This window comes from Schistocerca cancellata, chromosome 3 (genome assembly GCF_023864275.1).
Source record: "Schistocerca cancellata isolate TAMUIC-IGC-003103 chromosome 3, iqSchCanc2.1, whole genome shotgun sequence".
NCBI classification, from domain to species: domain Eukaryota; kingdom Metazoa; phylum Arthropoda; class Insecta; order Orthoptera; family Acrididae; genus Schistocerca; species Schistocerca cancellata.
Genome location: NC_064628.1, coordinates 159,159,329 through 159,172,359, shown reverse-complemented (window position 1 = coordinate 159,172,359; position 13,031 = coordinate 159,159,329). Strand labels below are relative to the sequence as shown.

The 13,031-nt window shown below is 48.0% G+C and overlaps 1 protein-coding gene across 1 annotated transcript in view; it reads left to right on the top strand.

Moving 5' to 3' along the window:
- The first annotated feature begins 930 nt into the window (after positions 1-930).
- The window catches only part of LOC126176176 (uncharacterized), a 127,091-nt gene continuing 114,990 nt past the window's right edge, over positions 931-13,031 (top strand). The window contains exons 1-2 of the mRNA XM_049923317.1: positions 931-1,117; positions 11,789-12,223. Of these exons, the coding sequence (XP_049779274.1) occupies positions 1,016-1,117; positions 11,789-12,223 (537 nt within the window). The 5' untranslated portion in view covers positions 931-1,015. The remainder of the gene's footprint in view (positions 1,118-11,788; positions 12,224-13,031) is intronic.

The following is a 13,031-nucleotide window of genomic DNA, read 5'->3' as shown; positions in this document are numbered from 1 at the left end:
ACACGACATCCTATGGCTGCGCGAAGAGCATTAATCAAAATAGTGGCGTCCCTGTCAGGATTCCTCTGAGCCGTAATCCGTAGGTAGCGGTCATCCACTGCAGTAGTAGCCCTTGGGCGGCCTGAGCGAGTCATGTCATCGACATTTCCTGTGATTCTGTATCTCCTCTATGTCCGAACAATATCGCTTTGGTTCACTCCAAGACGCCTGGACATTTCCCTTGCTGAAAGCCCTTCCTGGAACAAAGTATCAATGCGGACGCGATCGAACCGCGGTATTGACCGTCTAGGCACAGCTGAACTACAGACAACACGAGCCGTGTACCTCCTTCGTGGTGGAATGGCTGGAACTGATCGGCTGTCGGACCCCCTCCGTCTAAATTGGCCTCATGCTTGGTTGTTTACATCTTTGGGTGGGTTTAGTGACGTCTCTGAACAGTCAAAGGGACTGAGTCTGTGATACAATACCCACAGCCAGCGTCTATCTTCAGGAGTCCTGGGAACCGGGGTGATGCAAAACTTTTATTGGTGTGTGTATTTTGTACTGCTCGCGATGCGGCGGTTCGCCCCGAGCGCGCAGCGTACAGCCCCTGACGGCGCGCCTCGTTGTGTGTGCAGCGGGCGCGGCGCCGTCGGTGTGCCTGCGACGGAGCCAGAGCGACCGGCAGGTGGCAGGCGGCCCGCCGGGTCCCGGCGCGGCGCCCTTCACGGACACGATGCGCCTCCGCCAGCGGCAGCGCCACGCAGCAGCCGCCGCCGCCGCCGCCGCCTCGCGGCCCGACCCGCGCGGCCTCTGGGGGCGGCAGCCGTCGCTGTCGCCGTCGCAGAGCCGCCAGCGGCTGCTGAGCCCGGCGCGCCAGCGGCCCCGCGAGCCGCCGCCCCCGCCGCCCCCGCTGCAGCAGCTGCAGCCGCCGCCGCCCGTGGCGCCCGGCCGCCAGCGGGGCCGCGTGCGCGCGCCGCCTCTCGGGCAGCTGCGGAGGCAGCTGCCGGCGCGGCCGCCCTCCATCTCGCTGTCCATGTCTACCGACGACCTCAGCTATGCGGCCGCCGGCCCGCGATCGCCGTCGCCCCTCTCCGAGCTGTGTCTGGACATTCCCCAGGATCCCCGCTCCCTGCAGGTCAGTATCCTCTCGCTTTATGCCTTATACAAACGTCCGCGTCCACAACACCGCCGACAATGTTCAACCCAAGTCGAATTAACGATGAATTGTCCCTATGCCTTGGCCAATCTAAAACAGGATGTCCATGAACTCGATTCTCGAGGCTATTACGACTTTCTCATCCTAACCCCCAAACGGACGCGTGGTTCCAACCCAAATCTCTTAATACACTCCTGGAAATTGAAATAAGAACACCGTGAATTCATTGTCCCAGGAAGGGGAAACTTTACTGATACATTCCTGGGGTCAGATACATCACATGATCACACTGACAGAACCACAGGCAAATAGACACAGGCAACAGAGCATGCACAATGTCGGCACTAGTACAGTTTATATCCACCTTTCGCAGCAATGCAGGCTGCTATTCTCCCATGGAGACGATCGTAGAGATGCTGGATGTAGTCCTGTGGAACGGCTTGCCATGCCATTTCCACCTGGCGCCTCAGTTGGACCAGCGTTCGTGCTGGACGTGCAGACCGCGTGAGACGACGCTTCATCCAGTCCCAAACATGCTCAATGGGGGACAGATCCGGAGATCTTGCTGGCCAGGGTAGTTGACTTACACCTTCTACAGCACGTTGGGTGGCACGGGATACATGCGGACGTGCATTGTCCTGTTGGAACAGCAAGTTCCCTTGCCGGTCTAGGAATGGTAGAACGATGGGTTCGATGACGGTTTGGATGTACCGTGCACTATTCAGTGTCCCCTCAACGATCACCAGTTGTGTACGGCCAGTGTAGGAGATCGCTCCCCACACCATGTGCCGGGTGTTGGCCCTGTGTGCCTCGGTCGTATGCAGTCCTGATTGTGGCGCTCACCTGCACGGCGCCAAACACGCATACGACCATCATTGGCACTAAGGGAGAAGCGACTCTCATCGCTGAAGACGACACGTCTCCATTCGTCCCTCCATTCACGCCTGTCGCGACACCACTGGAGGCGGGCTGCACGATGTTGGGGCGTGAGCGGAAGACGGCCTAACGGTGTGCGGGACCGTAGCCCAGCTTCATGGAGACGGTTGCGAATGGTCCTCGCCGATACCCCAGGAGCAACAGTGTCCCTAATTTGCTGGGAAGTGGCGGTGCGGTCCCCTACGGCACTGCGTAGAATCCTACGGTCTTGGCGTGCATCCGTGCGTCGCTGCGGTCCGGTCCCAGGTCGACGGGCACGTGCACCTTCCGCCGACCACTGGCGACAACATCAATGTACTGTGGAGACCTCACGCCCCACGTGTTGAGCAATTCGGCGGTACGTCCACCCGGCCTCCTGCATGCCCACTATACGCCCTCGCTCAAAGTCCGTCAACTGCACATACGGTTCACGTCCACGCTGTCGCGGCATGCTACCAGTGTTAAAGACTGCGATGGAGCTCCGTATGCCACGGCAAACTGGCTGACACTGACGGCGGCGGTGCACAAATGCTGCGCAGCTAGCGCCATTCGACGGCCAACACCGCGGTTCCTGGTGTGTCCGCTGTGCCGTGCGTGTGATCATTGCTTGTACAGCCCTCTCGCAGTGTCCGGAGCAAGTATGGTGGGTCTGACACACCGGTGTCAATGTGTTCTTTTTTCCATTTCCAGGAGTGTACATTTGGATATCAAATGAAACACCTTTCAGCCGTCCATTTCCAAACTTATTTTATATGGCTACCAGTCTCGGCGATTTACGATATCTTCAGGCCCCTGATCGACGTGTAGGAAGATTCCACCTCGGTTCTGGTCAAAATACGGGCTAGCAATATTGATTTTAGTAGATTTCTGCTTGCTATAGCGATCACTTGAAGGTCGGAAGATGATGGTTGTTGGTCGGCAGATGATTGTTGAAGTGATCGCTATAGCAAGCAGAAATCTACTAATACCAATATTACTGCCCCTGTTTTAAACAGAACCGGAAATGGTTCTGAGCACTATGGGACTTAACATCTAAGGTCATCAGTCCCCTAGAACTTAGAACTACTTAAACCTAACTAACCCAAGGACATCACACACATCCATGCCCGAGGCAGGATTCGAACCTCCGACCGTAGCAGTAGCAGTCGCGCGGTTCCCGGACTGAAGCGCCTAGAACCGCTCGGCCACTGCGGCCGGCACCAGAACCGAGATCGAATCTTCCTAAACGTTGGTCAGGGGCCTGAAGATGGCGTAGTAAACCGCCGAAACTGGTAGCCAAATAAAATATGTTTGGAAACTAGACGGCCGGCCGAAGTGGCCGAGCGGTTCTAGGCGCTACAGTCTGGTACCGCGCGACCGCTACAGTCGCAGGTTCGAATCCTGCCTCGGGCATGGATGTGTGTGATGTCCTTAGGTTAGTTAGGTTTAAGTAGTTCTAAGTTCTAGGGGACTGATGACCTCAGCAGTTAAGTCCCGTAGTGCTCAGAGCTATCATCTGAAACTAGACGGCTGAAAGTATTTCGTTTGACATCCTGTATCGAACAGCCGAGTCGCGCAACCATCTTTGAAAAGAGTACATCTTTCTTGTTTTTGCACCATCTTAAAAAGTTCGTCCTTTCCTCCTCCTGGCTTTCATATGCTAAAAATGTATCTATAAATGGAATTTCCTGTAAGCGAGAATAATTACGAGTACTTATTTTCGTTCGAGCGTTGACTCGTGTTCTGTTGTTTGATACCGCTAATCTCGTTAATATGCTGTTGATAAGTAAAGTTACGCAGGGTGCCAGGAAAAAGTATTCCATCTTTTGAGAGATGGTCATATGGACCAAAACAAGAAAAGAATTTCCAGTCAACATTGCCTCTAAAATGCATACCGTAACAGCTGTGACTACTTGCTCTTCCTTGCTACTCTGAAACACTTCCGTTATACTGCAATCTCTTTGCTATTACGAACAGGAGGACGTGAAGTTCACTCCAAGCCCGAACAACACCGCAGAGAAATGAAAAAACTGCTCCCTAATTGGAGGGACGAATACGAATACTGACCTTTGATTTATAGCGGATGAGAGACAACGAAAGGAAATGGAAGAACAAAATAAAAGGATGTTTATTTCACAATTCCTACTGAGTAATTAGCTCTGTCTTAAAATTATTCTACTTTCCTAATTTTTTGCATTACGTCTCCACAAAAAGACGAAAAGTTGTAAATATCTACTGAAGAACGTAGGGTTCGTTCCTTACAAGTATGAGTGACAATGCGTCAAGTTTTAGATTCAAGATCGTTCCATGAAACTTGTGAAGCAGCAGATAGTGATATTAGTTTATCACTCACTAAGGTCTCGAGTTCGAGTCTCGGTCCGGCACACAGTTTTAATCTGCCAGGAAATTTCACTTTCTGTTCTTGTTTGAATTTTCTTGACTCATACTCTGCATCTGTCTCTTGCAGTTTGTAGGTTTTTTTTTGTCAGTCTTTAATTTGTTTTTGCATGGCACAATTTTATCTACCTTACTTTCCCCAATTTTACCGTATTTTTCATTCATCTCACCAGGACTTGAATAACTCTAATCACGAATATTACTTAAACTAGCCACTTCATTTTCACGTTTCTTCTGACAGTAAGGATACAGAGTCCCCATGAACGCTTTTTGCACCTGTTACGTCATTCTATATGTGACATAGTGTACTAAGTGAAAACAAAGAGTTAATCAGCAACTGGCGGCTTCAGTATGGGAGCGCTATACTAGCGCCTCTGAGCGGTCTAGTTTTACTAAGTCTGCCAGTCCTCCACAGACGTTCAGACACCTCACTTTTAGTGTTCTCAACAGAGCTCAAGGCTCCTTAAAAGGCATGGCTGGACACATCCCCATATTAGTGTCCACAAATAGGTGTCCGGATACTTTTGATCAGATAGTGTACATTGACGGAATTTATGGCACTGAACTCTTGGAGGGTGCAATCGCTGATGATCCCGTTGTAATAGCCCATTGGAGCATAGTAGAGACCGGGTAGTTCACAACTCTTTGTAAGGTTTAGGTGGTTGCAGACAGACGTGAGGGACGCCGAACAGTAGTGAACAGCATAAAGCAGTCGTCACACGGGACGAGCCAGCTAATGTTGACCTGCACGCAGAGAGGGTGTCCAACGTCATGGGACGTGATTTTGCGTTCTCAGCTCTGTGCCGCGGCAGTTGTTGGCTTTATTTGGCTCGCAAATAACACAGTTTGTTCGCTCTTCATGTTCTTCTGGCTGTGGTACACATAAATGAAAACTTCGATATCCGTGAACATGTCCAGTCATTAAGGAAATCGGCTTAAAAAATTTCACCAAATCGAAGAAAAGCAGTTCTGTCAGAGAGCGCACTTATATTTACCTAAGGGCAAGTGTTATAGAAGCTGTTGCTACTGCTTTGATAAGAAAGTCACACAACCTTTTAGAAAATCGAAGGCGAAAAACAAAAATTGGATGCAGCAGGACGCGCATCTTTGTACCTGCCTATGCTCTGTTTCGCAACGTGGGGCCTCTGCTAAGAATGCCACGCTGAAGCTATGCAATTAGCGATCTTGCATTTTATGTTGCCGTCTTCTAACGGCTTTAATCGCCAAAAAGTCATTAACTCACATTTAATTACATTTGAGACACTTGTTCTAAACCTGAATTATACTAAACAATTTTTGATCTGACTGGATATTTTCCTCGCGACGCCATTATCTTTGTTTTGTTACTAGAAATTTTAAAGTTGTACTTCTTGCAAATTTTGTTCAGCTGTATACTGATCTTTGGAGGTCATCTTCATTCTTTTGAGTAATGACGATGTCATCAGCAAACAAAAGTACTTTCAGGTATTCCTCATTCGTTATATTAATTCCCTTGTTTACATTTCCAGCCGGCCGCGGTGGTCTAGCGGTTCTGGCGCTGCAGTCCGGAACCGCGGGGCTGCTACGGTCGCAGGTTCGAATCCTGCCTCGGGCGTGGGTGTGTGTGATGTCCTTAGGTTTAAGTAGTTCTAAGTTCTAGGGGACTTATGACCTAAGATGTTGAGTCCCATAGTGCTCAGAGCCATTTTTTACATTTCCATTTGCGAAGAATGACGTCAATGTAGATATTAAAAAAGATAGGTGAAAATCCACATCCTTGTCCAACGCCTTGGTTAATAATTATTTCTTCTAGTCGATTCCTGCCTGTGTTTATTACATGCGTGTAGTTTTGTAAAGACTTTACACTACCTCTACTAAGTGATAAGGATATCCACATTCAGACACCATCTTCCGTAGGCTATCACGGTTCACACGGTCAGAGGTCTTCTCAAGGTCGATAAAGGCCATATGGGTTTCCATATTAAATTCTCTGTGTTTTTCTATGATGTTTTAATTACAAACACATTATCTGTGCGTGAACGACCTAATCTAAATCCAGTTAGTTCTTCAGAAATAATAGCTTTTGTGATAGTCTTCATGCGGTTACTGATGATCTTTGAGTATAGTTTGTAGCCAGTGCTTAGAAGACTTTTGCCACGATAATTTTACAGTTGTTACGTTTCCAAGGGTATTGGATTTTGCACTTCGACCAACATTCATTTATTAACTGTAAAAGACTTGTATTAGTGGTAATCCTCCATATTTAATTACTTCTGCATTTATTCCATATATTCCCGTAGCTTTTCTGTTCTACATGCCTTTCAAAGCCTGTTGCAATTCGTCCATGCATCTGCTGTTTCATTGTACATACTCTCTCCAGTCTCATCTTCGCCTTCTGTGTACACCACAGATCTGAATAACGATTTATCCATTGTTCATTGAGTATAATGTTTAGTGAGGCAGTGTCTGCTTTCCTCTCTTTGAGTACTTGATTTATTAACTCGCTTTCTTCTTTGGAAAATCGTCCATCACTCGACTTAACTTGCGCAGCGCTGGTAACACAGCCAGGGGATTGTAAAATTAATGGCAAACTCACAAACAGCTTCGGGTACAGGTGGTTCTTAGAAACAGCACATTTTCATAGGGTGTAAGGGATAACATCACACCCACCAAATGTGGGCTGCTTCTGACCAGGACAGATACAATATGGCATCTTGCTCTCTGATTGTGACGCCGTAGGGATGGAAAACTTTTTAAAAGGTTTGATATATATTGAATCGATATTTATGAAAGCTATAGATGTTACAGAGAAAAAGTATCGATATTTTGAGAAGCCGCTGTCCCGAAAAATCGATATTACGAAATATCGATATTTTTGTGTCGTCCCTACGTGTGAAATACTGTACTTACCATAAACATTTCAGACAACAGGAGACCATTTTCCATAGAATACCAGTGCAGTAACGTGTGTGACTTTAGTGCCGAAACTAAGTTACTTTTACAGTGGGTCTACCTTTTCGTCATCTAGGCACTCAGGGGGTAAGGAAAGCGCAATTCTGCCCCATAGTTGGGAGAAGGGAGTGGTAATTTCTGCCGTTCTCATACAGTTCCGTCACCAAACGTGTTCCTCTTGAACCTCGTACTTATCATTTACAATGGTAGAAATGACACACGGAAGTAACTGACTCTCGTTAATATGCAGTACGGGTACAGTTATGGTCAAATCTAATGCTCATTTGTAGTACTGAATACGAAATTAAATTAGGCACATCGTAAGACTGCTACTGTTAGACTGCACATAATGATAGTAGCTGGAATGGGCAAGAAATATGCCGATGAGAACTATAGTGGATATGAGTCAAGAAAAGACAGACAACAAAAAACATAAATTTCTGTCCTCAGTATTTAATATCGAATAATCGACGGATCCTTAACTTCTGTTCGGTGGCATATGTCGACATCATAATGAAAAAATATACGGGGTGGTCCATTGATAGTGACCGGGCCAAATATCTCACGAAATAAGCATCAAACGAAAAAACTACAAAGAACGAAACTCGTCTAGCTTAAAGGGGGAAAGCAGATGGCGCTATGGTTGGCCCGCTAGAGGGTTCTGCCATAGGTCAAACGGATATCAACTGCGTTTTTTTTTAATAGGAACCCCCATTTTTTATTACATATTCGTGTAGTACGTAAAGAAATATGGATGTTTTAGTTGGACCACTTCTTTCGCTTTGGGATAGATGGCACTGTAATAGTCACAAACGTATAAGTACGTGGTATCACGTAACATTCCGCCATAGCGGACGGTATTTGCTTCGTGATACATTACCCGTGTTAAAATGGACCGTTTACCATTTGCGGAAAAGGTCGATATCGTGTTGATGTATGGCTATTGTGATCAAAATGCCCAACGGGCGTGTGGTATGTATGCTGCTCGGTATTCTGGACGACATCATCCAAGTGTCCGGACCGTTCGCCGGATAGTTACGTTATTTAAGGAAACAGGAAGTGTTCAGCCACATGTGAATCGTCAACCACGACCTGCAACAAATTATGATGCCCAAGTAGGTGTTTTAGCTGCTGTTGCGGCTAATCCGCACATCAGTAGCAGACAAACTGCGCGAGAATCGGGAATCTCAAAAACGTCGGTGTTGAGAATGATACATCAACATCGATTGCACCATGTTTCTATGCACCAGTAATTGCATGGCGACGACTTTGAACGTCGTATACAGTTCTGCCACTGGGCACAAGAGAAATTACGGAACGATGACAGATTTTTTGCACGCATTCTATTTAGCGACGAAGCGTCATTCACCAACAACGGTAACGTAAACCGACATAATATGCACTATGGGCAACGGAAAATCCACGATGGCTGCGACAAGTGGAACATCAGCGACCTTGGCGGGTTAATGTATGGTGCGGCATTATGGGAGGAAGGATAACTGGCCCCCATTTTATCGATGGCAATCTAAATGGTGGAATGTATGCTGATTTCCTACGTAATGTTCTACCGATGTTACTACAAGATGTTTCACTGCATGACAGAATGGCGATGTACTTCCAACATGATGGATGTCCGGCACATAGCTCGCGTGCGGTTGAAGCGGTATTGAATAGCATATTTGATGACAGATGGATTGGTCGTCGAAGCACCATACCATGGCCTGCACGTTCACCGGATCTGACGTCCCCGGATTTCTTTCTGTGGGGAAAGTTGAAGGATATTCGCTATCGTGATCCACCGACAACGCCTGACAACATGCGTCAGCGCTTTGTCAATGGATTTGCGAACATTACGGAAGGCGAACTATTCGCAGTTGAGATGAATGTCGTTACACGTATTGCCAAATGCACTGAGGTTGACGGACATCATTTTGAGCATTTATTGCATTAATGTGGTATTTACAGGTAATCACACTGTAACAGCATGCGTTCTCAAAATGGCTCTGAGCACTATGCGACTTAACTTCTGAGGTCATCAGTCGCCTAGAACTTATAACGAATTAAACCTAACTAACGTAAGGACATCACACACATCCATGCCCGAGGCAGGATTCGAACCTGCGACCGTAGCGGTCACGCGGTTCCAGACTGAAGCGCCGTTAACCGCACGGCCACACCGGCCGGCCATGCATTCTCAGAAATGATAAGTTCACAAAGGTACATGTATCACATTGGGACAACCGAAATAAAATGTTCAAACGTACCTACTTTCTGTATTTTAATTTAAAAAACCTACCTGTTACCAACTTTTCGTCTAAAATTGTGAGCCATATGTTTGGACTATTACAGCGCCATCTATCAAAAAGCGAAAAAAGAGGTCCAACTAAAACATTTATATTTCTTTACGTACTACACGAATATGTAATAAAAAATCGGGGTTCCTATTTTTAAAAAAAACTCAGTTGATATTCGTTTGACCTATGTCAGTGCCATCTAGAGGGCCAACCACAGCGCCATCTGATTTCCCCCTTCAAGCTAGACAAGTTTCGTTCTTTGTAGTTTTTTCGTTTGACGCTTAAATCCTGAGATATTTGGCCCGGTCACGATAAATGGACCACCCTTTAGATATCTCCACATAGCGATGCTTTTTGCCATCTACGACGGAGGTAGCATTTTTGCTTCCTACTGTTTCTGCTCTACGTGGCAAGTTGACGAAATATTGCGGAACGTATTTTGTGTTTCACTTGAGGAAGGGCCCAAAAATGGTTCAAATGGCTCTAAGCACTATGGGACTTAAGATCTGAGGTCATCAGTCCCCTAGACTTAGAACTACTTAAACCTAACTAACCTAAGTGTATCACACACATCCATGCCCGAGGCAGGATTCGAACCTGCGACCGTAGCAGCCGCGTGGTTCCGGACTGAAGCGCCTAGAACCGCTCCGTCACAACGGCCGGCAAGAGGAAGGGTCCCTCAATGTGAAATAGCAGGAGCTGACACCACTAACCTCGTAGAGTGCCAAGTCAACGTTAGGTAACTCGTCCCGTGTAAAGACGGCTTAAACAGAGCGCTCAGCGCAGTATGCCGGAGAGATCATGTGAAACTCAGCTCGCCCTATTTGCCCAAGAAATTCACAGTGCCGTAGACACTGGCGAGCAGATTGATGCCGTATTCTTGGACTTCAGGAAGGCATTTGATACGGTTCCGCACTTACGTTTAATGAAAAAAATACGAGCTTACGGAATATCGGACCAGGTTTGTGATTGGATTCAGGATTTCCTAGAAGCAAGAACACAACATGTCATTCTTAACGGTTCAAAATCTGCAGATGTAGAGGTAATTTCGGGAGTACCGCAAGGAAGCGTGATAGGACCTTTATTGTTTACAATATACATAAATGACTTAGTTGACAACATCGGTAGCTCCGTGAGGCTATTTGCAGATGACACGGTTGTCTACAAGAAAGTAGCAACATCAGAAGACTCGTACGTACTCCAGGAAGACCTGCAGAGGATTAATGCATGGTGCGACAGCTGGCAGCTTTCCCTAAACGTAGATAAATGTAATATAATGCGCATACATAGGGGCAGAAATCCATTCCAGTACGATTATGCCATAGGTGGTAAATCATTGGAAGCGGTAACGACCGTAAAATACTTAGGAGTTACTATCCGGAGCGATCTGAAGTGGAATGATCACATAAAACAAATAGTGGGAAAAGCAGGCGCCAGGTTGAGATTCATAGGAAGAATTCTAAGAAAATGTGACTCATCGACGAAAGAAGTAGCTTACAAAACGCTTGTTCGTCCGATTCTTGAGTATTGCTCATCAGTATGGGACCCTTACCAGGTTGGATTAATAGAAGAGATAGACATGATCCAGCGAAAAGCAGCGCGATTCGTCATGGGGACATTTAGTCAGCGCGAGAGCGTTACGGAGATGCTGAACAAGCTCCAGTGGCGGACACTTCAAGAAAGGCGTTACGCAATACGGAGAGGTTTATTATCGAAATTACGAGAGAGCACATTCCGGGAAGAGATGGGCAACATATTACTACCGCCCACATATATCTCGCGTAATGATCACAACGAAAAGATCCGAGAAATTAGAGCAAATACGGAGACTTACAAGCAGTCGTTCTTCCCACGCACAATTCGTGAATGGAACAGGGAAGGGGGGATCAGATAGTGGTACAATAAGTACCCTCCGCCACACACCGTAAGGTGGCTCGCGGAGTATAGATGTAGATGTAGATGTAGGCGACAGCCTTGCGGGCTGGCCGCCGAGCCCGCTGACCGTGGCCCGGCAGGCTGTACTCAGCTCTCAGTCTACGCAGTCCGTTCGGTGTAAGCGCCGAGGACACGGGCTGGGCGTGCTGAAGCCTGGGAGGCCAGACGAGCGCAGTGAGTGACCGGTTTTGACGCGCAGGTGCCCGGCTACGGGCGGCCCAACTCGTGGACGACGTCGGCGGAGGGCGGGCGCGCGGCGTACCGCCTGCTGAAGGAGCACCGCAACAGCGACCCGGGGCCCGGCCCGCGGGCCGCCCTGGCCGCCAGCGCAGCCGCCTCCGCCGCCGCCTCCGCCGCCCCCTCCGCCTCCTCGTCCACATCCTCCGAGGAGGAGAGCGGCCGCGGGGGCCGGCTGCCGGCCACGCCCACCACGCCGCCCGCGCCGCTCGCCACCGAGCAGATGTTCGAAGACGACGGCGAGATGCCGCTCTTCATGCGCCGGCCGGATCCCGACGACTCGACGGCCGACGACTGCCTCGTGCCCTCCGTCGACGAAGACAGCGCCGGCGGCAAGGCGGGCCGCACCGTAGTCACCGTCAGGGCGCCGCCCTCTCCCGGCGTACACCGGCTACAGGTGAGGACTACCTTTTTTTCCTGTTACGGAACTGAAAATGGTTCAAATGGCTCTGAGCACTATGGGACTCAACATCTTAGGTCATAAGTCCCCTAGAACTTAGAACTACTTAAACCTAACTAACCTAAGGACATCACACACACCCATGCCCGAGGCAGGATTCGAACCTGCGACCGTAGCAGTCCCGCCCTGTTACGGAACTCTTCCAAAGCGAATTAAAAACAGTCTTGACAATACACTGAGCCGGCCGGGGTGGCCGAGCGGTTCTAGGCGCTACAGTCTGGAACCGCGCGACCGCTGCGGTCTCAGGTTCGAATCCTGCCTCGGGCATGGATGTGTGGGATGTCCTTAGGTTAGTTAGGTTTAAGTAGTTCTAAGTTCTAGGGGACTGATGACCTCAGAAGTTAAGTCCCATAGTGTTGAGAGCCATTTTTGACAATACACTGAAGGAAAAAAGTCGCAATCCCAAAAAAATAATTAATGTAGATTTATGAAATTATTGTCTGTTCTACGATTATGGAATAGGAGGCAAACTTTTGCAAGCAATTAAAGTTCTTTACATGGATAGTCAGGCAGCAGTTAGAGTTGACGGTAAATTGAGTTCATGGTTCAGAGTAGTTTCAGGGGTAAGACAAGGCTGTAACCTGTCTCCACTGTTGTTCATATTATTTATGGATCATATGTTGAAAACAATAGACTGACTGGGTGAGATTAAGATATGTGAACACAAAATAAGCAGTCTTGCATATGCGGATGACTTAGTTGTGATGGCAGGTTCGATTGAAAGTTTGCAAAGTAATATTTCAGA